This window comes from Huiozyma naganishii, chromosome 3 (assembly GCF_000348985.1).
Source record: "Huiozyma naganishii CBS 8797 chromosome 3, complete genome".
Classification (NCBI taxonomy): domain Eukaryota; kingdom Fungi; phylum Ascomycota; class Saccharomycetes; order Saccharomycetales; family Saccharomycetaceae; genus Huiozyma; species Huiozyma naganishii.
Genome location: NC_035924.1, coordinates 1110777 through 1135264, shown reverse-complemented (window position 1 = coordinate 1135264; position 24488 = coordinate 1110777). Strand labels below are relative to the sequence as shown.

The 24488-nt window shown below is 42.5% G+C and overlaps 11 protein-coding genes and 1 non-coding gene across 12 annotated transcripts; 5 read left to right on the top strand and 7 right to left on the bottom strand.

The window, feature by feature from the left end:
• Positions 1–127: 127 nt before the first annotated feature.
• On the bottom strand, positions 128–2620 carry LAS21 (mannose-ethanolamine phosphotransferase LAS21; the record flags this gene model as incomplete). The annotated part of the gene is made up of 1 exon (XM_022607319.1): positions 128–2620. The coding sequence occupies one exon, from the start codon at positions 2618–2620 to the stop codon at positions 128–130; it is 2493 nt and encodes an 830-aa protein (XP_022463927.1).
• Positions 2621–2908: 288 nt separating this feature from the next.
• Positions 2909–3724, top strand: NAT4 (N-terminal L-serine N(alpha)-acetyltransferase NatD; the record flags this gene model as incomplete). The annotated part of the gene is made up of 1 exon (XM_022607317.1): positions 2909–3724. One exon carries the CDS (start codon positions 2909–2911, stop codon positions 3722–3724), a length of 816 nt encoding a protein of 271 aa, XP_022463926.1.
• A 2485-nt stretch (positions 3725–6209) lies between these two features.
• Positions 6210–7874, top strand: MOT3 (Mot3p; the record flags this gene model as incomplete). The annotated part of the gene is made up of 1 exon (XM_022607316.1): positions 6210–7874. The coding sequence occupies one exon, from the start codon at positions 6210–6212 to the stop codon at positions 7872–7874; it is 1665 nt and encodes a 554-aa protein (XP_022463925.1).
• Positions 7875–8156: 282 nt separating this feature from the next.
• On the bottom strand, positions 8157–8660 carry TVP18 (Tvp18p; the record flags this gene model as incomplete). Its single annotated transcript, XM_022607315.1, has 1 exon — positions 8157–8660. The coding sequence occupies one exon, from the start codon at positions 8658–8660 to the stop codon at positions 8157–8159; it is 504 nt and encodes a 167-aa protein (XP_022463924.1).
• A 690-nt stretch (positions 8661–9350) lies between these two features.
• Positions 9351–9983, top strand: ABF2 (DNA-binding protein ABF2; the record flags this gene model as incomplete). The annotated part of the gene is made up of 1 exon (XM_022607314.1): positions 9351–9983. One exon carries the CDS (start codon positions 9351–9353, stop codon positions 9981–9983), a length of 633 nt encoding a protein of 210 aa, XP_022463923.1.
• Positions 9984–10131: 148 nt separating this feature from the next.
• Positions 10132–10674, bottom strand: IRC21 (Irc21p; the record flags this gene model as incomplete). Its single annotated transcript, XM_022607313.1, has 1 exon — positions 10132–10674. One exon carries the CDS (start codon positions 10672–10674, stop codon positions 10132–10134), a length of 543 nt encoding a protein of 180 aa, XP_022463922.1.
• A 201-nt stretch (positions 10675–10875) lies between these two features.
• On the bottom strand, positions 10876–11328 carry SDD2 (Sdd2p; the record flags this gene model as incomplete). The annotated part of the gene is made up of 1 exon (XM_022607312.1): positions 10876–11328. The coding sequence occupies one exon, from the start codon at positions 11326–11328 to the stop codon at positions 10876–10878; it is 453 nt and encodes a 150-aa protein (XP_022463921.1).
• Positions 11329–12255: 927 nt separating this feature from the next.
• RCO1 (Rco1p) lies at positions 12256–14451 on the top strand (the record flags this gene model as incomplete). The annotated part of the gene is made up of 1 exon (XM_022607311.1): positions 12256–14451. One exon carries the CDS (start codon positions 12256–12258, stop codon positions 14449–14451), a length of 2196 nt encoding a protein of 731 aa, XP_022463920.1.
• A 225-nt stretch (positions 14452–14676) lies between these two features.
• On the bottom strand, positions 14677–18597 carry PDS5 (sister chromatid cohesion factor PDS5; the record flags this gene model as incomplete). Its single annotated transcript, XM_022607310.1, has 1 exon — positions 14677–18597. One exon carries the CDS (start codon positions 18595–18597, stop codon positions 14677–14679), a length of 3921 nt encoding a protein of 1306 aa, XP_022463919.1.
• A 585-nt stretch (positions 18598–19182) lies between these two features.
• Positions 19183–19256, bottom strand: KNAG0Ctrna9V. The gene has a single exon. It is a non-coding gene; the product is annotated as a tRNA-Val (tRNA).
• Positions 19257–20250: 994 nt separating this feature from the next.
• On the bottom strand, positions 20251–21670 carry SEC14 (phosphatidylinositol/phosphatidylcholine transfer protein SEC14; the record flags this gene model as incomplete). Its single annotated transcript, XM_022607309.1, has 2 exons — positions 20251–21159; positions 21662–21670. The coding sequence occupies 2 exons, from the start codon at positions 21668–21670 to the stop codon at positions 20251–20253; spliced, it is 918 nt and encodes a 305-aa protein (XP_022463918.1).
• Positions 21671–21814: 144 nt separating this feature from the next.
• CTF18 (Ctf18p) lies at positions 21815–24280 on the top strand (the record flags this gene model as incomplete). The annotated part of the gene is made up of 1 exon (XM_022607308.1): positions 21815–24280. The coding sequence occupies one exon, from the start codon at positions 21815–21817 to the stop codon at positions 24278–24280; it is 2466 nt and encodes an 821-aa protein (XP_022463917.1).
• Between the last annotated feature and the right edge of the window lie 208 nt (positions 24281–24488).

Here is a 24488-nt window from a genome sequence, read left to right as displayed (position 1 = left end):
TACATGACTCCGTTAAATCAGAGAAGGAATGCCGTAACTATCTTAATTGTATACAGCATCCTTCAATCAAAATGCAGGACCTCCCCAAAAAATCTTCAGCTCTATCTTCTATATACAAAAACACTTACTATACAAGGAGCAGCAGCACCGCTTCTAGTGCCCATCCAATAATTGACGCCATGAATAAATTCCAGAAAACGTAATAGCACAATTTTGGGCTGAACACGCTCCATATGAACAAATGGTACCTTAAAGCCACACATGCAGCCAGAAGACAGCAACCCACAAGCCCATTAAACAAGGTAATGGGCAGCTTGCCCTTTGCAAACCGTAACCATCTAGCTTTACAGATGCCTGTTGGGGTCACGTACGTAATATTCCAAGGATAAATTGCCCAATAGAGTGCTGGTGCAAAATTCGATATGACCATCAACCAGCCAACAGCATATATATTGTAGTTTTCAGAGATTCCATGATATGCGTTGGAAAGGTCAATGGTGGCGATAGAATTAGTCCGGCCAAATTGGAAAAAGGTGAAGTTTTGAAGTATCAGTGACACTATTGCTGTTATTGAGATGTCAGAACCGTACTCATCTTTAATTATCTGAGTAATGCATACTTTCATAATTTCAAAGATCAGAAACTGAGGTATATTCGACGTTGATGATAGGAACATTAGTAGGACCACAAAGTTTTTGGAGATATCCTTAATAAGAGAATGGGGAGGCTGAAGTCTTATTTTAGCGAGAACAATTTTTACAACTGTGAAAGACAGAACCAACCGATAAAACACTCTTGCCAGCGGAATTAAGGCTTCCTCGAGATTCTCAATGTCTTCGCCAACGTTCACCTTTATAAGCCTTCCTATGATTTGCAGAAACTGAAAAGCATAAACGGGGACATTTTCCTTATTAACCAATGCCCAGTTTATCTTATATGCTAAGGCAACGACTATCAATACGATATGACCGCAGAAGGACATTAGAGATTCTGTGTTTGATTGGCATACCGCAAGAAAAGCTAGGACATTTAGATTCCATTTGATTGTGGGGTGAGCTGCTAAAATATTACCTATAACGTAGGTATATGTCGTCTTTTGACCAGTGTTATTCCAACCACGGATCAGCCTCACTGCGAGCGAGAGAGTAATACATGACGAGGTAGTATGCCAAGAGCTTTGGCGGAATGCCAATGTGAATAAAATCGAGCCAGTTATAACCCACCACCACAGTTGGTGTTCCTCCTCAACAAAGCTACTGCCAAACATAGAGATACCAGTTAAAAATGATATACCCAAAAGAGCGACAAAGGCCCCAGACAAGCGCATCCGTTGCACGGCTAATATTAGGCAATATGCCGTCACGCATACTAATATGACGTAACCCGGTACCAGTGCCCGGTAGTTGTAGTCTGTAGCATTGCGCGTGAGGTTTTCTTGAACAGCACGCATCTTTTCGTACATTTCATCAACAGTTAAACCTACATTAACGGTTTCCATTGAATTTGACAAGGTAAACAGCTGTTGATAATTTTCTCCGACTTTCGCCTCTCTTAAGTGCTTATCTAGCAGGGGAATAAAATCTTTTATTAGAATACCAACACTGTTTTTCGGAATGGGAACGTTAAACAATGTTGCTAATGTTGGAACGATATCCACTTGCTGTACTTGAGTCAGGTATTCGAACGTTTTATCTCCATCGGCAGTCACAGGTGTATTTAAAGGAATAGTTTCATATTGAGAATGCGGTTTAGGAAAGCGTGATAATTTCTCTGATAAAAACACAAGCCCAGCGTGTGTCTCACCAGGTGATGAACCGCCGTGGTTCCCCACGTCGTTCATTCCATGGTCACCCATAACCACGATCAAGGTATCAGGATCAACATTTTCGTATAGATCTTTTAAGACGTTATCCATTTCTTTATGCTTTTCAGGCATGAAGTGCGAGTAAGCGCCACCTTTGTGACCGATGTGGTCAAGACCCAAATAATGTAAGATCAAAGTATCCCATTGATCCTTTTCCTGCAACTGTGTGGGAATGTGTCTTGTGACATTGAGGTCTACCTGAGTGAAGTCGCTTACAAAAAAGGAGTTAGTACCCTCCCATTCTTGAAACGTTTCGTTTGCCGGAGCGAAAAGCTTCAGCCACGTATCGTCCCCAAAAAACCTAATCGACTGATTCCCATTTGTCAGAAACTGATTGATCCATGAGTCCTGCTCTTTGATTGTCGACGTCTGATCGTCTTCGGCGACATTCAACAACGCATCCAAAAAGTTTGGAGTTGATCCCGTAGTGATACCCTTTAAACGAGGTAAAGTGACAGTGGGCGGGCTGCTGAACGCTGTGAACCCCCATGCCTCACCGGAATTGAGTTTTGAGTGGACAAAGTCAAAGTGTGAATTATGACTGTCAAAGATGAAATCGCTTCTCAAGGCATCCACAACAACGAGGATAAATTTATTGAAAACGGGTTCTTCTCTGTTTGACCCCAAACGGTCAAGGTTCTCAGGATTGAATTCGGCTTGCCCTTTCAGTACTTTTTTTTGAGGGAAAAACCCAAGACAGAATATAAATATTGCAATTAATTGCAATATTAGAGCAGCACCCAATCTTCCGAGCATGCCAATCCGCTTTCAACTCTAATTTTTAATACTGCTAGGGTGATCTAAGCTAAGCTTTGCAATTTCCGTCTCTTTAGATCTACTTCTGCTCTCAGCATATATTTTTATTTTTCTCAAAATACACGTTTAACGACGCGTTTTCGCGACGTACAGTTTTTTCATACACAACACTAATAGTGCCTCTAGGGAAAAAACACAGCAGTTTCAATTGAAAAATCAAGATTCGAACCAGTACTCACACAGAATAACCAATTGAGGAGAGATATAAGCAAAAAAAAATCATTGGTAATGGACGAGAACGATCTTACTCTGTTTTTGCAGACTGTAGATAGACAATTCCCAACAGTAATAGGATGTGATCTAAACGGCACTGCGGTTTCTTTGAAAAGAAGAATCCACTACATTGAAGGGGTTGGTGATGATGATGATGAGTCACATAATAAGATAATGTCCTATCCCGGTGGGCTACCCCCGCTGCCCCCCACCACAGACGACAACCCGACGGCGAAAGAGGATAATACTTGCGAACGATGTCTCCGTATCTTTCTTGAGATCTTAGACAACAACTTGGGCCCCGTTTATGCAAGACTCTCTCGAAAAATATACGGGAACAGTAAGCACTGGCGAGAAAATAAGTGGTTGGAGATGCTCTCCGCTCAACTAGTATATGTCAGTTACTGGGTCAGTGACTCTGAACCAGTGTTGTACACTTCTTTTATGTTGACAGAAGAGAATGGTATCTCATCCATAGAGAGTACAGATAGAGTCGTATACCTCTACGAGATCCAGCTAATCGAGGCAATCCGTAGGCAGAAACTTGGGCAAGCCATTGTAAGTTACCTGACTGAATGTGCCCTGGAGAGCCCAGAAGTCGCAGCCGTTGCGTTGACTGTATTTAGTGACAACGAAAAAGCTCTAAAGTTCTACGAGCGTCTAAATTTCACATACACCATTGATTCGCCACGAGACGAAGTTACAGAAAAGCCCAGAAGACGAACAGCTGCCCGCACGGCGCTAGACCCTGCTAGAGACAGCGATGTTAAAGTAACTATAAAGAAGCCTACCTATTACCTGTTGTATTTGGAAGTGGTAAATCATGTGTAACCCAGCCACCCCCGTCCGGCGCGGAGAAAGCGGGAAAGAAGATAAAAATAAAAAAACAGGAAAACAATGGGGCATACCCCTCACCATCCCCCGCCCTCCACTATGGGCAACTCAGAAATCCGTCTTTCGCCCGTTAAAAAAAAGAACGGGACGGGATCAAAATAGTGTAATTGTTTAGTAATGGCAGAGCTACGAACCAAGCAGCACTACTTCTTGTGTATGGAGTCTAAAAACCTTATTTCTGGATTCCTTCAGGATCTTCACTAAAACGTAAACGGTTCCGCGCGAAGATCAAATCTTTGATTTTGCAGAACCGTCGACGTAATCGAGTACAACAATAGATTTCAATACCCGACTATTATCTCCGTTGCATCATCCGATATTTGCGAGAGGGGAGGGCCCTTCTTGCTGCAGCTTCCCCCTCTACGGGATTCTCTCTCTCTGTGGAACTGCTGGGGACTGTCGGGAAAAAGACACCCACGGGGGGCGGGGAAAGAAAATAGCGGCGTTTCATTGGTTCCTGTCAGATTTCCGCCCTAGTCCCTTTGTCCCACCGTGCCTAAAAAAGATGCTTTTCCCCTCTCCTCTCTATTTTTTTTTTCCCTTTTCCGCGAAAGCGAGAACATAATTTTTCTGTTTGCTTAGTCAGTTCTCTGAGAAATCCGGGCCTGCTTCCCTCCCCGCAGTTCCTGTGTGCCTAGTCCCGAGGGCGGGATCCACGTATGGGAAACGTGCGATGATGAATAAGTTGGAGAGAGTTTCAACAATCAGGTGCACTCTGAGACCCATTTTGCGAGAAGAGAGGTATCTGTTTAATCGGACTGTGCTCAAGGCACAGTCCGATTATTAGGTTGCTCCTCCGTTATTGGAGAGCCGAGGGACTCTCCGTAGGTACAATTTTAGGGAACAAGGTTCCTCGACGGTTATTCTTGCTCGAGGTCGTAGAGCCGGGGGGGGAGTATTCCGGTTACTGCTTTTGCCAGCCCCCCCAGAGCAAGCACACTGCAGAAGGACAATGGCGTGGGCCCGAACTTGCTTGCATCCATACCCCAACACTTCGAGGACTACGGAACGATTGAAAAAAACCGGTCCATGAAAATTACAGGATTGGCCTAACAGGACAAAGGCACAAGGGACTCCCCAGTGGATCCTTCTCTGAAGCAAAGAAAGGTAGTATCTTACTATGACGGTATGAATCGTCAGCAAATGCACGTAAAAAACCTCGATCTCGAATCTTTTTGCCCTTAGTATTATTGTTTTTTTTTGTCACACTGCCGAGCGTGCTCTGCAACAGGTGGATGCGACTAAGATTGGCAAAACTACGCAACACGTTTTTAGGGCCGGGACTTTACCAAGCTTTGGAGTCTCTTCCTCTTTATTCTCAAAAAGTTCTTACTTGCTACAGTCTTGCACGCTTGGCTCTCCCACCATTTAGCCGCGCGAAGTAACGTGAAATAATATAACAAAGAATGGATTTTTCGGCTTTTTCTCCTCCAGTTCCCCTCCCTCGAACAAAGAAACAAACAAAATAAACTTGCTCTAACAATGCATTGCGCCTGCCTCTTTCCTATTGTTCCCGCAGAAAAAAAAACACAACGAAAAAACTTTTGTGCGGATATTCTCACGTACACGCGCCTTCGAAAACTTCTCCCTCAGAAGTTACGCAGGGAATCGTCGAGAAGAGGCCGAGAGGAGGAGGGCGTGCTTGTTCGTAGTTGGTGTCAACTGGAAATGCGTTCCCTCGAACAAAGCTAACATCTACGTAATCCTATTTTACTTTCTGGCCAGTTTCCTTGGATGCTTACGCATCTCGCGAAAAAGAAAAAGAAAGAAAAAAATACTTTGAAAGCTGTACTTTCAACCGGGACTATCCTGCATAATCAAATTTCTTTTTACCCCTTTATGCTATAACGATTGACGGGTATATAGGTGCAAAGATACAAACACAACATAACACACACACACACACATATATATATATTGAAAGGAACTGGGTCTTGTTCATATTCTTAGTTTATGTTCCTTCTTACCGTTTAGGAAGGAACGGCCTCTGTGACAGACGCGTGTGTGTTTTCATTTCCCTCCGTCTTGCTGTATTTTTTTATATTCAGTTAGTTGACAGGACAGGATCCCATATACTGAGTTAACCATCCCGTTGATTCAGAAACAAACAAAAGAAGTTTTGGTAAACTTGCCTTCAAGATCTATTGCATTTGAATCTTTTATTATTATTATTATTACTTTTTTTTCTGCACTCTCTTTCTATAAGGAAAACCGTATAGCTTCCTCTTCTTCTTCTATCCGCTTGATCATTTCCAACAGCGAGAAACGATATTCAGCCTATTTTCTCCGCAGTTTTTTTTTCACTTTCTATCTTTTTTTTTGCGATAGAGAGATTTAGATCGGGAAGGAGATTAGTGTTATAAGAAAGAAAAACAGAAAATTCAAATTATTATATCTGGGTGGATTTTGTACCGTTAGTGCTATGAATCCTTGGATCCGACAACTAGCACCACAATACCCTCTAATGGTTGACAATAATAATAACAACACATCGAATAATCCAGGGGCAAACAATTCAGGCGGTGTTTTGGTCAACGAAAATAACGGATTTAAGAGAGACCAACGAACTCTGTTGCACCCTTTGAGCTCTACTCCTAGAAATTCCGAGTCTTTGCCCGCCAATTCAAATACTGTCGCGAACGGTTACGGGTACCAGTTATTTCAACCGTACGTACTCCAACCTTCCCCACACTATCAGGCATATCAAAACGCACCCGCAAATTATAATATGCTTGCTCAGCAACAGCAGCAGCAGCATCACCAACAGCAGGCTCAACAAGGCCAGCGACCGCAGGCTCAACAGACACCACAACAGGGACCCTATCACTACCAGTATAATGTATTAAGGTTATCTCAGCCTACTGTCGGGTCACCCACACCGTCTATCAACAGTTTGACTGGTAGTGCCAACAGTGCGAATGGATCAAATGGTATCGGCAACCAGAACGGTAGTGGTGTAACAAGTAACAGTACCCTATCGTTCGGTATTGGTCAGCCTAGCGACGGATTAGGCTCGAATAACAGTTCAAACTCTAGTCTAAGTAGCTCTTCTTCGACAAGCAATAACAATAGTACTGGAAGCAAGAGTGTTGCTACCACTACAAACAATGGTACGACCAAAAAAACGCACTCGCCGCTCATCTATGACCTGCGGACAGTAGTCACACCACATTCTCTCATATCAATCAATGATCAGAAACCCGGTAATGGTAGTAATAACGGCAGAGGCTCATTTGTCGCTGGGACGCCACGTTTGGCCAGGAATGATAGCACATCGGAAGCACCTCCACCTCAACAGGTGAACGGTGCAATGAATCCAAAGCATTACGCAGGGACAAACTTCAACAATGGTATGGGGAACAACAACAATGGACAACGAATGCTGAACCCGGCGCCATTCCAGCAGCAGTTATATTCCATCCCAATGAACGGTCCATACCAATACCAACAGCAACGCCACCACTCTTATTCTGGTGCAGTTATCAATAATCCAACACCAGGGTATTCACTATCCAACAGTGCGTTAGCGACGTCATCCAAATTCCCATTCGGCGACGATGCCAATGGTAATGGCACTGATAATATTCTTAAAAAGGGCACAGGGGCCAATGACATCACTGGTATTGTGAATAATGGTACAATACCAAGCGAGCAGGACACTTCGAACAATAAACTGACGATAACGACGCTGACAAATTCCGATAACTCTAGCCCGTCTAACTTTATCCATAAATGTCATCTTTGTGAGAAATCGTTCAAGAGGAGATCTTGGTTGAAGAGACATTTGTTGTCACATTCTGCAGAGAGACACTACCTATGTCCATGGTGTCTGAGCAGACACAAGAGGAAAGACAATCTGCTTCAACACATGAAGTTAAAGCATTCAAACTATCTCCTGGATGAACTGAAAAACGCCAATGTTAGTTTCAATTGGGGGACATATGACGGTCAGAATTCCACTGACTCTATGCCCAAGACACTATCTGGTTATCCCGACTCCTCCATCAAAAAGTTGCTCTATCGAGGTATTTTGAACAAAGATGATGTCAAAAGAGTCTTGAACAAGATCATTGAAAGAAGCAATTGAAAGGAGCCGAAGAGGAGGAAACGTCGTTTCCCTTTTTTCTTTCTCTCGTTATGAGACTTGCAGTTACGGAGCAAAAGAGGGTCAATGTTGAAGTGTTTGGGAGTAGCGCGAAGAAGTTTACTTCCCAGATCTGAGTGTAACATTCAAAATCAAAAAAGACAGGAAAAAAAAACATGAACATTCCGCACGTACTATGTATTACAGTCATCGTATATAGCTTTTATTACAAATATTCCCCACACAGTTTCTTTTCAAAATTTCTAGTAGAGCGGGTCTCTCTCTTCACAGCATTTCCCTAACGACAGCCTCGTGTGGGAAATCAGCGTCAGCGGGATTCTTAATAATATTAGTATTTTGGAACTCTTGATGCTTAACGAAGGCGACAGCATAAAAAACGGCCGACACCGTCAGGCATATAGCGACCACGAGCAAGCTTGTGACCATCAATATGACTGAGCAGTACTGTATAACGGCCATCGCAAGGTAGAACATCGCTCTGTATCCATTCGTCTCGAACCTGGATATGAACTCGATAAAGTTATCACTCAGTGGGCATATCTTCAAAAGGAACGGTATCTCAATGAACAGGATAATGAGGCCCTGCACAATACTGACAATACCGAACGCAATAACACCGCTGACGTGGAACAGATTGGCAATACCCAGCGCAACACACAGAATGATATTAATGAAGCCGAACCACCTCCCGTATACACTGAAATTAAAGCTCCTCAAGTCTTTCAGCATCCCTGCAGTGTTGAAGAACTGCTTAATACTCAATGCCATTGATAAATTGTGTATGTGTGTGTGTGTTTTGTAAGGGTTGTATGTTTCTCGACAATACAATGGGCTCTTTAACCTTACGTACCCGACTGTGTGGCTTCAAATCGATAAAGATCCTTACTTGTTAATCTTTAACGAGAAGGGAAAAAAATAACAAAATATATTTGACTGCTGGGGGTGAGAGAGAAGACGAAGTGGTGACTTAGAAACAGAATGAAAAGAAAACAACTGCTACAACGTAGTATCAACTTAAGAAGGGAGGAAAGTGACATGGGGTGAGGGTGCAAGCTGAGCGAGGCGATGCCCTGCGCCTCGATTCCTGCACTGCCCGCGAATCCATCTTCGTTTAGTAATTCTGAGAGGAACGTTTATCCTCCCAGATACCGCATGAAATACTTCCCCGTACGACAAGGTAGATTGCAGTTCACTCTTGCTTTTTACAGTTTCACCGAATAGTCCCAACACAGTTGTAACAGTCTGGAACCGATACTACCCTTTCCTGAGTCCGTGACCAATGCGACACAGCAGTCAAACACAAACAGCGTTACCCGCCCAACAACAAACTGCACACAAATATAAAATGTTGTTTATATGATAAACAAAGGGAGACGGACAAAAGTCTAAGACCCTGTTACATTCTAGTGAATTGCGGGTGTGAGACGTTGAATTATTCCAAATACAATTCTGTGAGCCATGCTTCTACCATCTTCTGTTGCCAGACAGTTCATTGTCAGGTCGTTTCAGTTACTACCTAGGTCGTACTTCCACTGTGGGCCCATCGCACAATGGCAAGCGTCCTTCACTTTGTTGAAGTCCGTGAAGAAGCAGGCTAAACCGCTTACACCCAACCAAAGCAGACTAAATGCGAGGAAGGATGTTCTTAAGCAAGCTCCCAAGAGACCAATGACTGCGTATCTGCTATACTGTAAAGAGATCAGGCCTGGGATGAAGAAGGAGAACCCTGATTTGAAGACAACAGAGCTAACAAAGTTGTTTGGGGAGAAATGGTCCGAGTTGTCAGAACAGGCTAGGAAACCATTTGTGGAGCAATACGAGAAAGATTTTGCGGAGTACCAGAAGGAGAAGGCTGCCTTCGAGAAGACCTTGCCACCAAAGAAACCTGCTGCACCATTCTTCCTCTTCACAAAGGATGTTAGAAGCTCTGTGGTAGATGCTCATCCAGATGCTACTTTTGGAGAGATTTCCACATTGGTTAGTCAGAAATGGAATTCCATGGAGGAATCAAAGAAGGAGGAATACCATGATCTTTACAAGAAACAACTGAAAGAATGGGAGGATGCTTTCCCTGAATTTTCCAAAAACTGATACGAGTCCTACTTTACTTGATCCCAATTCTTTCTTTCTTTCCATTCGGCCCTCGGATAGCTTAATATTAACTAACCATCCCTCCCCTCCTTTTGTTGTTATTGTTGCGATGAATTGCTTTACTATGTAATAGATATTTGCAAAAAGATTAATCTTCCACGTATTTACCTACGAGGCAAGTCTCGAGTAGTTTCTCTGCGCTCACCCATCTATGATATCTGTCAAATGCCCCACGGATATCCGGTGGATCCCTCGTGGCATGATCTATAATAATCTCGATGCCCCCAGGGTGGAAATCCAAATAGTAACTCAAACAGTACACTTTGCCCTTGTAGACTGCCCAAAAATCGTGCTTTGAGAGATAGTCTTGATGATTTTTAAGAATCTTGGAATTTATGGCCATCAGCGGCCTGATCTTATACGTTGGGATGCGATGCGCCACTTGGTTCATAACGGTCCCTGCATTGAGTCTTTGAAACTCACTATCTTGTACCAAAGTGTCCAACCCAGTTATAAGCAGCCCCTTAGCACCATCGGTGACCACTTTGTGGCTCCAATCTAGCGCACTGTGTCCCGGTTGCAATCTTACTTTCTTTCGCTTGGCCGTTCCAGTGTTGTTTCTGTTGGGGAGGGCATTGCTACCGTTTGTAACGATCCTTACAGAAGGTTTACGGATTTCCGGTGGGTCCATTTCTCTGTGCCAACTGGCTGCCCTGCGTGAAGGCTAACAAGACATATGTGTATATGCTATATAATAATAAGCATAATAATAATAACCTTGCAAAAAAATAATATATATAAATATATATGTATGCTGACTTGCGATGAGGGCGGTGAACTGTTATTCTATCTTTTACGGTTTTACATGGAAAAGTCTAGAGGTTAAAAAACATCATTCGTCGAAAAAGTCGTCCTCAGAGTCGTCTTCTTTGTGGTTATCTCCCTCGAGTTCCTTCAAATCCATGTCCTTCCTCTCAAATATGATTTTTTGATCATTCCGTTTGTTCTCCTGTCTGGCAATACCATTCAAGATTTGAACAATTTCGTTCTCATTAATCTTATAATTCAGCTGCCCAGTAGAGATTAGCTGCTGTAAATACAACTCCACAGACTTGACCCTGTCGGGCCTCACCAACGAGACACGCGACAGCCTCTCCAACGCCTGCGGTTGTAAGAAACGAACCAGAGCAGGGTTCACAGTCCCGGCACTCGCATCGGCTCCAGGATTCCCACCATTGGGGCCTCCTGCGCCTGCACCTGCATCTGAGCCGCTGGCGTTCTGTCCGGCACTGCTTTTAAGCTGAGCTAATCTTGCCTCTCGAAGAGCCTGTAACTCAGCGTCCATCAGTTTAACTAATACACTATTGCACGCGCTGTAGGCAGGTTCCTCTCAAGATATAAGTACGCTACGTCGTCACAGCCAAGAGAAGTAACCTGATCTAACTCTGCAAACGGTGCAAACCCAGTGCTGTTCACGATACAGAGTTGAACTTACATCACTCTTAACGAGTGTCACTGTGAAAAACTTGAAATGGAGTGAGGATAGCAAAAAAATACAGTGTGAGACATGGGCCCCCGAGGGGTACGTACCTGTGTGTGAATCTCGATTCAAGACAGGTGACAACTGGCGAGCGGACGAGGGAACGCTCGAGTTTTTAATTGTCAGCTTTCAATTACATTCGTATTTTTTTGATTCTTGTTCTTTGGGTTCCAGACAGTTGGCACACCCCGCATTTGCGCTTACGTTTTACGTTCGTCGTACTCTACAAGTTGCATTCTGGCACTTTGTTGACAGCACTGCTACAGCAAGGACACAGCTTAAGAAACAGTCGCAGTAAGAATATATATATAAAAACAAAAAAGGGAAGAGAAAGCGATACTGAAAGAGAGAGAAACAGAGGGAAAAAAATAAAAGAACAACGAACCCATCACTTTCCAACAACATTTTATGGATCCGCCTCTCTTCAAGAAGAAGAAAAAGAAAATTAAAAGTTGAAAATTGAAAGGAAAAAAATTCAAAATACTTTGAAGTAACAGCAACGCAGGTTGGCACCAAAGCGAAGAAAAAAATAAAATAAAATAACTGTCAAGAAGCAACACTTTATACTTTAGAAGGGACCATTTTCACGAATATCCACCCCCTCCTCCTTCTTCAGTTACATAACCATCACCGACCATCTCGAGTAAGAGAACAATAAAAAACTTGAAAAGTGAAGTTTGAGAAAGACTTCGAAGCTAGAGGAAGAAGGATAGAAAGAAATAGAATCGACAAATGAATGACAGAGGATTGCCATTGTCGTCGCTCTCTGAAGATGCTGCTAAGAGCAAGAACTTGGAGAAAGTACTGTCAGCTACGAGTACTAGCCACTCGGAGCCCGCTTTGAGCGGGATGGTGAAGAAACGGCGTTATTCGAAGAAGAAGCACGCGTCTCCAGCAAGAGAACGTCCAAAGAGGTCTTCCTCTTTGAAAGTGGATTACGATTTGAAGAAGAGGAGAGTGATATCATCAGATGATTTCTACAGCGACAAAAAGCTAAGAGAGCTACGGTTGCTGAATATGAACCACTTCAGCTACAAATCAAAGCAGGGAGGGCTCTTGCCCAACGGGGGCAGCAACGGTAGTTTTACAGGAACAACGGATGCTGCCACCAACAACAACAACAGTACTGCAAAGAACGTTGAGGCCGATATCATAAATGGGGCAACAGGGCTGCCCTTGAGTGCTCTACCTACTGACAAGATAAAAAAGGAAAGACTGTGGAATTTCAAGAAAAGCTCTCCCTCAGGGTCGACGGCACTGTCCTTGCTTTCTGTGAGAAAGGGATCGCTGGCTACCTCGTCCCCAGCAGACTCGCTGAAGGAGGTATTGGATCTGACTAGACCGGAAGTCGCAGCAGACGAGGATACAGTAGAGTCGCGATTGTACCAACCTTTGTTAAAGACGGAAGAGTCGCGTCCGCTGACCAAACCAAGTAATATACGCTCGTCCCACAATCTGCAGGATGACGAGGCGGAGGAAGACCTTCTCTCATACGACGATGACACAAAGATGGGTGTCGCACATGCTCATGTCAATACGCACGTGAAATCGAAGCCGTTATCATCTAAGAATAAACTGTTCAATCAGAACTCGTTCAACGTGGAGGTGAAGGAAGAGGAGAAAAATTCTGATTTCTCTAAAGTTGAGGAGATCGAAAACGACGATTTCTGCTCCGCGTGCTTACAAAGCGGCTCGTTCCTTTGCTGTGATACATGTCCCAAGTCATTCCACTTTCTTTGTTTGGATCCTCCAATCGATCCTAGCAATCTTCCAGAGGGGGATTGGTCTTGCCCGAGCTGTGAGTTTAAATCGCAATACGCTACAAACACTCAATACAAAAAGGGCCAAAAGCAATTTATTCAGGAGGCAGCAGATAACGGTACCAACAAGCTTTTCAGCAAATTACTTTTCCAACTTCAAGGATTTAATCCAAAACAGTTCAATTTACCTCAATCGGTAAAGGAATCGTTTCCGGAGGTTAGCACGGGGGATAGGGGCCAGTATACTGACGACACAATGAGAACGCCCCTTACAGAGAAGCAGATGTTTAACTCGCCGTACGGCCAAAGCATAACCAAGTTAGACTCTTACTGCCCAGAGAATCACTACATCGATGATAATTCAGATACCACTCCTGACAGATTCCTGCTATGCTACAAGTGTAAAACTACCAAGTTTGGAACGTGGGATCATCCGGGGAATGCGAGGTTGCTGATTAAGTGCGACTACTGTCAGACCCCATGGCATCTAGACTGTATCCCAGACGTACCTCGAGCATCTTTGAAAATCCTGGGCTACAAGTGGCGCTGCCCGTTGCACGCAAACGTAAAGCAACAGAGAAGGCTGAATAAAAGGCAGCAAAAATATCTGGAACCATCACAACCTTGCGGCTACAAAAATACCGGTGATATCGAAATAGTACTGGATGAGATCTCGTCGCCTGATTACAAAGCGAAGCCTTCAGACCTGGGCCAAATGGAACCCGTCCCGCTCTTGAAAGAGAGCGGTATCAAGCTAGATTTCATGGATAAGATATACAATTACCAGAAATCAATGAGGAAAAGTGTTTTCAAACTGCAAGAAAGACTCCTCGATCGGATAATTTCTAATTCTGAGGACTGTGCGGAGCTTAATGAAATCTCATCGCTGTTGTATTTTAAGTACTGCAGCGTGCCCTCCCAACCTTTGAAAAGTTTATGGGACTTTAAGGAACTTTGTTTTATTGCTGACAAGGAATTAGTACCTCCAACGAATAAGGGAAGCAAACAGAAAGAGAGTGTACCACCCAAGGAAGACGAAGCAATAAGCCAAAAGAACGCTTCAGATATTTGCATATCATCCGAAGAAGTTAGCCAATTGTTACTCATAAAGAAAATTCTGGAAACGAAACGTAAGGATGAAGTGATGAAGTTTTTTGACTTGAAATAGATACATTGCATTCGGCACCGTATCAGCAAAAAAACAACAACATATAGATGTGTATAGAATATATCTATCAAACATACAGGAATAGCAATAATAAGTATAGTGTTCAGTAGAAGATTTATTCACCAGAAGTCTTGTTCGGAATTGAGCAAAAATCTAGCAGATAAGTCGGGATGTTACGGCCAGTCCGCTAGTGTATTATATTTTCAGTACGTAGTAATGGTTCAGCTATGAAAAGTTATCGACAACTTCGTCCGGCTCTTCTCTATAATCCACGTTCTTCTTCCGCTCTCTCAAAGTTTTCCTACGGAGAGCACTATCGTAAACTTTTACATCCTTACCGGGATTGTAGGACCGATCTTCGCCACCACCTTCATGTTCATCGTTTTCCTTTCCGAATCCTGGTGCAGTGTTTGTTGTGGAACCACTGACCTTCTTCCGTTTGTTATGATCATTGTTGTATTCATGGGCCAATAATCGTTTCTGTGCTCTTTGACGTTGCGTTTGAGATGTGTACACTATTTTCGCAACTTTTGCTTTAATATTTGACTTAACCAGTTCGATGTGCTTATCACCAATGTGGGTTTTGAATGAAGCTTGTACGTCGTGAATGGAATCTAACGGCTTGAACAAGTCACTTGGTAGATTTAGTTTACTCGGATAAGCAGAATGTTGCCAGTTCCGTTTAGCTTTTAGTTGCAATAAGATCATTTGTGCTAATTCCCCAATGGTGTATAGTCTTTCGTTATTGAGTTTCTGACCTTTATGAGCCCTCTTGTCCTGGTCCTCATCCTCTCGATCTTCAGCATCATCGTCCTCATCCGCAATGTCTCCGTCTTCTGATACCATATCTTGATAATTCTTCACTCTCTCAGACAGATAGTACAGTAAGCTGAAGTTTTCTTGAGTGGTGACTGAATCAAAGAAAAAATCAAGATAATCGATTGCTGTAGTCACTGCACCAATATACTCTTCATCCGATCCAGTCAGCCCCTCTACAATGTCAGGATGATGAGAAATTGCATGGATTAACCGTGGTAATACCCTTTCAAATACCGTGCCTTTCCTGAATGATTCTCTGTTAAACGTATAGTTAATCCATGTCTTTGTAGACACCTTCAAGTCGTTATCCGGCTCATATGCAGTAAAAAAAATTAATGGAAGAAATTTAATGGAGATTAGCTCGTTGCTTATATACTCCTTTAGTTTGTCGAGGAAGGTCCTCCTCACAGAGAGGGACTCATCTTCCACTAAATTAGCAAGTTTAATGATATCTGATGAACTGATAAAGGTGTTCATCACCGAAGTTCTTGATAGCTTCAATATCTGCAGACCAGCACAACATCTTAGCTTCGTTTGATATAGGTCAGGGGTTGGATAGTTGGCATCATCATTTTCAGATATGATTTCCCCACCACTCGCTATCAAATAGAAAAAAAGCTTCATCGTTTTTTCAGTGAAGGTTTTTGCTAGTTCGTCCGATTCAACATCTGGAGCAATTGATCGCAGCTTATTGGTAAATAGCTTCAATGCCAGAATTTTGCCGGCCAATGCAGAGAACTTGCCCTCAATATCACTCATAAGTTCTTTGTCTGAGATCCAGTCTTTGTCGGCACCGTCCCCACTGCTTTTATTACCGACAACTTGATTTGCCAAGAGAACTTCTTTAATCAGATAACTTACAATATTAGTAGACTCGTCATCTAAAACGTGGGGATGGAACTTGAAGATCTCCATTAAAACAGCAATATGTGAGACAAAGGCTTTCCCATTTGCAATTTCCAATGGTAGAATGCTAGATTTTATAGCTGACAGGACGTTCTCTGCATTTGGGGCCAAAGCTAAAATTTCCACGGAGTATTTTGCAATAGTGGGGAAGTTGTTGACAACAAATTCTTGCAATTTTGATGTCAGTTCGCTGTCATCAAAATCAATTTGACTTTGCAATGCTTTCGAAATTTTGTAAAGTGTTTTAACGGTTTCCGTTAGGGCCAATACTTCTTGGTCGTCTTTTTCAGTCAAATCGCAAGCTTTGATTGAGTTTATCAGGGTACGAACCTGGTCCTTGAATAAAGCTGGGTTAACGTCAGAGATATCATCCAATAACTTGCGCTTCAGGGAAGCACTTTGCGACTCCGAATTTTGAGAGACATCCAAGAATAACTTGACATTGGATACATTGTAGATCAGTGGCGATGATCTGTAAAGAAGGGCTTTAATTTGATATGCCAGTTCTTTGGGCATGACAGTAGACACAGAAGGTATGTTATATTTTCTGAACAGGGCTGGATCTCGTAGTTTATTCACCAGCTCATTAAAGCTGTTTTTCAAAGAGGCCATTGGGGTATCGTTGGAAACACATGTCTTCAGCAAATAAGAGATTCTAGAATCATTTATTGTCTTTAGTATTCTTAACGACTCTGTTGCCTTGGCCGGGTCCGCCAGGCTCCCAGCTAGCCAGTCGATGGTCTTGTGATATTTGATCTTAATAGTGTTTACTTCAATTGTGTCCGTGCCATCGGAGGCCGGGGAGTTGTCATTATTCAAGTACTCGCTAAACTCAATATACTTCGAAAATGCTAAAGAGCTCTGAAGTTGCCTCTTATTGAAGGCGAAAAACGATGAGTATGCTTTTTTGTCAAAGTGGGAAATAACAGTAAGTAAACGTTCAACCCTTTTGGAGTCCTGAACTTCCAAAGGCAGTAAGTACTCAAATAGGACACCGTCTACCAGTTCGTTAATGTGCGGGTCATTGATGTAGTATAAATGGAAAAGAGCAGTTGGGATGGCGTCAACGATATCCCAAATATCTTTGTTTTCGAATGTCCTTTTTATATTCTCTAGAGATTCCGAATAAAACTTAGCCACAGTTCTTATGCACAAATCCCTCACTTCTCTATTCCTTTCTCTCGTTAAATGAAGTAGCGACGAGTACACTGAAGTCTCGTGTATATTTTTCCAAATATCTTCCACATTGACTTTGCAAAATACTAATACAGAAGCTCTCCTCACTTGAGAATCAACGTCAATTAAAGTTTTCCCTAGGCCCTTGCTAATTTCAGTGGGTACATCCTCTTTCGAGGACAGAATCTCTATTATTGTTTCAACCCATTGCACTCTAACACTAGTGCTTATATCAGCAACCTTGGATATCCAAACATTGAAGGTGTCCTTATGTGTCTCAACAAAATTAATATCCGTATCTACAGTCAATAGTGTCCCGACCAGCTTAGTGGCCAGTTTCCGTACATTTTCGTTAGAGGAAGAGAGTTCCTGATATACAAATCCAATCACAGCTGCTACAAGATCAGGAACTGTTTCCCAGAGCCTGAGAACCAGCTTGTGTAATTTCTGGGTTGCTTGTACCAGTTCAATATTAGAGGAGTAGCCATCTTCCTCGTGTTTAGAGATGTTGTATAGAATCTCAGAATAGTAGCTTGTGAGTTGTCTGCTAATTCTGTTGGAGTATACGTTGCATAATATCAATGTTAATTCGTAACCGCAGTTAGTACTCACTCCCAGACCTTTAGGAATTTCTTTAGGATTATATGTCAGAAACTTGTTGAATATCAACTTAAGTACATTCAAAGGGACTGCATCAAATTCAGATAGGGCTTCGCCAAGAGTTCCACCAATCACATTGAGAAGCTTAGGCTGAAAACTTTTACTCTCGTCGTAGAAAATACTGAACAGTTGCTCTAGCAGTCTGTTTGACGTTGGGAGGTCTGCAATCAATACAATCGATCTATATTCGAGAAGTTTTGTTAGCAAATATGTCTGTTGGATGTAGTAGCCATTTTCAGGGTTCCCTAGTCGTTCGAATTCATAGAGGAACAGTTTGAAAATATCTGTCAGGTTGCTGTCAGTGTATGGTGCATCTGGCGCGTACAACCTTAGAATATCACTTAAACAGCAGCCGACAAATGCTCTGACACCACCATCCTTGTGTTTCAGCAGCTTACGATTGACGAGATCGCTAGCGTATTTATCCAGACTGGTTAGGTCAATTTTGTTCTGTCCTAGTGTCGCCAGTTCCTCGTGCAACGCGCGGAGACGCGAAAGTAAGTCATCTGTTGAAAGCGAACTTCCAACAGTGGGCAAAATATCCTGTTTAAATTGCAATTTTGCAATGGCACCAGGAGTCTGCATTGTCGCCGGTTTGTTGACCTGAATTAATGTACCGATTACTGCGCTAAACAGATCACGTTTAACGCGACGCGTTTGGCTTGAATCTAAGACTTTGTTTATATTTTTTTTCTCTATTTTGACAAAATTCTAGTAGCACCTTTTGAGAAACTCATAAGAGTGTAACTAGATTATACAGAGAGAGTAGCAATACGTGCAAGCAAGCATTAACAATTCCAGTGAATAATGTGCTTGCAACTTTCTCATTTGGTTATTTGGCCCCACATTATCATTGCCCATCCCTGAAGGGTGTTGAGCGTCAAGTGAAGCTTCGTAAAGAGTGACATAAAAGTCTTTACTAGACGCAGGTTGTGATTACTTCTGAACCGCGCGTATATAAAGAGAGACTAGTGTGCTAGTCTCTCGTAGAGGAGTTGTTATGTAAAAGGTAAAAAGAACAACAGATTATTTGAGAAAACATGAGTGAACTGAGCCCAGAAGAAAAGAGAGACAAGTACACGAAGTACCTGGTTCAAGAAAGGGTCACACGAGCAGTTAACTGTTATCATCATTGAATACGAAACCGGCTGGATAAAAACCCAAAAAATATGATTTCGCCCAGGATCGAACTGGGGACGTTCTGCGTGTTAAGCAGATGCCATAACCGACTAGACCACGAAACCATACTAATATAGTAAAAATGTTTTTTTGGCTTTACTCAATGGTACATATTTGACCACGAGACTGTAAGGTGAAATTCACAAAATGTATGAAATTGGGATAGAGTATGGCGCATGACAACTATTATTTCAGCTTTAGATAAAATAAAGACCAGATAAAGCTTTACATAAGTCTGTATTCAAAACAATGCTGTGAATTAGCCAGCAACTTAGTTTATTCCGTTATCACTGCGATCTCCAAGTATTCATACACTTACACAAGTATAGTTGCCGCAATGGTATCATTTTTTGTAATATTGTGGCCTTCCATTTAAGGCTATTCTCAGCTGTGAAAATATTTTCCAAACTTTAAACTCAACATCTACAATGCCTAGACATATTTTCTTCATTATCTTTTAGAAAAAGTATTGAGGTTTCGGATATACAAAAGATTGTACCTATAGAGATATTATGGTTATGGCAACAAGTGTTTTTATTCCAGAGGTTCGGAGTTTGGCTTTTCCGTTATCAAAGAGACACAACAACTGGGCTAGAAGATATTGACATCTCTTGACAAAAAAAAAGGAAAAGAATAAAAATAAAACATAATGGCGGCAAATCGCAGCGTCACTATCGTGTGAAAAATGGGTCATAGTTGTTGCGTGGTACGGACCTTACAGTTGGTGCTGTTACGTTTTTGACAAGTATAAGAAAACTGATGCGGTGTCCTATAGTTTGAATTTTTTGCTTGACTTGGAACGACAGATTAGAATTCCTGTGAAAATGGTTATTGGCGTGTCTCCTCCAAGTATATAACAAAAGAGACGGAAACAACCACAATAAATATTGTTAATATATCGTTGTAACCAAAGCAAAGGCGATACAGAAAATATATTATTCGGAGATATACGGTTCTAAACAAAGAAGCCGTCTCAGTCTATATTGGAAGAAAAGAGAAAGAGGGTAGTATTTAATATGGAGATAAAGAAAACATAAGCTACCATCCGCACCCCTCTTTTCATGCTTTCATGGAAAACATTAATGGACCTTCACCTTCTGGGCCAATGTATTTCGGATCTCTCCATGGACCAATATCCGATAAGTATAGTCCACCTTCCGCTTCATCAACCTGGGAATGACCGCCAAATTTCTTTGGTAGGTTCTCAATAGGGATCTGCTTCAGTAGTTCCTTTTGGTAGCTACCACCCAAAATGAAGATTTTGGAGACGGTGACAGGGTCCAAGAATGGCTTGAACAGTCTGAAGGCAGCGGAAAACCCGAATGGGGCATTGATGATGTAAAACTTACCCATACGTTCTGGGTAGAAGTTTTGACTAATGTACGAAGCGGCTCTAACGTACGAGATGACACTGTACGCGCTAGAGATGGAAATGCCCTTCAAGTCCAAAATGGTGCACGAAGTTTCCACTAGGTGTCCTGCAGCTCTGGAACAGGCGGGTAGTCTATGTTTCACGACACACTCGTATTCCCAGACTAGGTTCTTCAGCATTCTCTCCTCGGTGGTGATCTTGTACATTTCGTGGATGTTCACCTTCCCTAATTCTTCAAAATACAATGGGCGTCCGTCCTTGTCAGTCTTGTGGTAGTACTGTGGGTAGTACTTCGCAACCAATGGCTTTTCGTCGTATTTAAAGGTCTCCAAAATCGTGTCGGTACCATAATCTTTTCTCCACTCCTCACAGTTTACAAACATGACTCTTGCAGCCTCGACATCAAACTTTCTGGCTCTTAGAAACCGCAACAGAGTCGCGTCATCCAAACGTTTTGTGAAGCCCGCGGTGGTCAAAATCTCTCTCAGTTGCTCCTTCGCTTTATCCTGTGCAGGAGAGGTATTACCTGGTGTGCCCGGCAGCGAATGTGGGGCACATATTTCTGGGTAGGAATCCAAAAAAGTTTTTTCTTCAGCCTGTTCAAAAAAACGATACAAATATTTTGTTTCTTCTTCTTCTTCTTCTTCTACAGCCTGGAAACCGTACAATGCACTTTTACCCGATACCAATACCTCGACCAGCCCTCTATAAAACAGAAACTCAGATACATTCTTCTTTCCACGTATCATAATCCGCCCAGGCAGATCATTTCGAAAATCGGGGAGAAAAATTCAAAAACAAAATAAAAAATAAGGACAATGAGTGTGACTATAGGAGGACGGAAGGTATTGGGAAAATTAGAGTCAATGCAGCGTTTCTGACAACTATCTCGACCAACGGACAGTGCGGTTTAAAGAAAAGAAGGAAGAAAGTAACAAAATTGCAGTAAAAATGTTGTTAGTATAATGTATTTGTGGAAGTACGGTGACTGGCGTGATGTACTCAATTTCCCAGAACAAACCGGAGGCAGACACCAGGACACCAGTAAAAAAAAGCATTCTCCACACCATGGATCGGGCAGCAACTCATTCAACATACAGTGACCATGATACAATGCAGGAGCTGGCAGTGGTCGTGGTTCGTCTTCTCGACAGTTTTAAGAGACAAGTAAGTTTTAACAGTTGACGAAATTTCAACGTTTCGATTTTTATTTTTTGTTTCTTTTTTTTTTTTTTTGGTAAGTGAAAAATAATGTGTCGTTTTCGACGGCCCATCGCGTCCCAGTATACAGATGCTGACTTACAGACGCGTGAAGGGCAACTTGGAGTGTTCTCACTCCGGGGACACGCTAGGGTGAGTCGCAGCAGAGCGAGCAGGATACGGGGGAGAATGGCACTAGGGAGTGATTGTGGGTTGGGCAGCGCCCCTGCGGCAACTTTACAGCCATTGAATGTTCTTGGTCAGAGCGATTTGTTCGGGAACTACGACACACAGCCCGTTGCGGGCGATGAAACGCGAATTCAGGGGGACAACCCTGAGGAGGTGGATCGGTTTATATCGAGTTCTGGTGCTGCTGTTGCATTGAAGCGTAAAGCGGCGTTGAATGAGCCAGCGGGTCCACTGTATGCACAAGGACATTCCACGAGTACCAGCTGGAAGGATGATGACTTCTACGGGATCAATATTAACGCGCTGTTGGATAAAATAGAGGCACAAGCCCATGATAATGATGCCACTGGTGGTGATGAAGAAGAAGAACAAGGTGATGGTGGTCTTCATAAGGGTGAGCCGCAAGCGCAGAAACTCTGGGTTGAAAAATGGCGCCCCAAATCATTTGTCGACCTCATTGGCAATGAGAAGTCTGATCGAATATTACTTGCATGGCTGAGACAGTGGTCGTTTGCTGCATTCAAGGAGGAACCGCCAAACCCACCCAAAGCTGAGGACTCAAACGACGACAAGTCCGTTAGAGACATTGACCCATATCAGAGACCGTATAAAAGAATACTGTTGATCCATGGTCCTCCGGGTATCGGTAAAACCTCAGTCGCACACATTCTTGCCAAGCATGCTGGGTTTGCCGTTTCGGAGATTAATGCCAGTGATGAGAGAGCTGGTCCCCTCGTCAAACAAAAAGTACAAAATACCCTCTTCAATCACACTTTCAATGACAGGCCCGTCTGCTTGGTCGCCGACGAAATCGACGGTAGTATTGAGAGCGGGTTTGTCAAAGTTCTGCTTGATATCTTATACCAAGATGGTAAAGCTACAAATCAGGCTAGATACCGCAATATGCAGTCGACTTTTTCCAAAAAGAAGAAAAATAAGAAGACATCGAAAGTACTGCTGCGTCCCATTGTGGCGATCTGTAATAACTTATATGCCCCAGCATTAGAGAAGTTGAGACCTCATTGCCAGATCATTTCATTCAAGAGACCAGCTGATAGTGCCTTGCAAGAGAGATTGCAACATATCTGTAAAAGTGAAAGGTTACTTATTTCAAAAAAAGTGGTGAATAACCTAATCGATTTATCCCAAGGTGATGTGAGGAACTGTATTAACAACTTACAGTTTCTATCGAAGCAGAAATACAGCGACGAATCCATTCTCTCCGTTAAGTCCAATGAAGAGATCGAAGGTATTGGCAGTAATCAGAAGGATACATCTATGTCGTGGTTTAAAGTAGTGAATGACATTTTCAAGAAAGACAACAATCGGGAAGTGAGGGAGCAGTTTTACGAAGTTTTGAAAAATGTGGAAATGAACGGGAATTACGATAGAATTGTACAAGGTTGCTTTGCACTATATCCTACTGTGAAATATTCTGATAACGGAGTCAAGAAACCGGCAAGTATTACCGATTGGCTCTACTTTCAAGATCTGATGCATAAGTCTTTATATACACACAATGGTGAGCTACTGCGCTACTGTCCGACAGTACCCCTGAGTTTCTTCCATCATTTCGGTGATGTAGCCAACAAAACAGATCAACGGATCAAAAACCCAGAATACGAGCAACGAGAAATTTTGAAACAGAATTCAGATATTGTCTCATCCATCCAAGACGGTGTCTCTTCCGTTGCGCCTAAACGATCAACGTTTTTAAACCAAAAAACTTTGGTCAACGACATCCTACCTTTCTTGGATCACATGCTCTCGGTGGACGTGCTCAAGGTAAAGGATAATAAAATGAAAGTTTTACTAATAGATAGAATGCTGGCAATATTGGAAGCTTTCCAACTGAGCATCAACCAGATGGAAAACGAATTGACGGATTCACGTCCCATATTAACTATTGATCCTCCGATTGATAAGATTGTTGTTTTCGACTCCAAAAAGATAAAGGAAATTGTTACAAAGAGGCCTCACGTTTTGAACCTCTTGTTTGCCAAATCGGAGGAAAACAAGGTCAAAAAGAGACATATTGACAAAGTGACGAAAGAAAAAGCCGCGCTGGAAGACAATAAATACAAAAACAAAAAGGCCAGGACGTTCGGATCCAACTCCGTTGATTTTTTCAAGAAACAATACGAGTCGATAAATCTATCTTCGCAATCGGAAACTGGAAACAGTTCTGCGAAGCATGTGAATAATAACTTTACTCCAGGTGACACCACGCCAACACCGAAAGACAGCGTGCGTATTTGGGTGAGATATAAGAGTGGATTTTCTAATGCTGTGCGCAAGAATGTTAGCTGGGATGCCCTCTGGCAGTAGAACGTATATATGGACATGATATACAGTGTATTCAATGATAATTCATAACAGTCAAGAAAAACTTTTGGTCAAGACAGAACTAAAATCTTTCCTTATGTTTTGCCCTAAATTTGATCGGATCTTCCTAGGGGTCGTAAGATTTAACTAGCTCTCTCAGCTGTCCAAGGTATTTAATATGGGTTTATTGATATGTTTCTGGTAGTGTTTC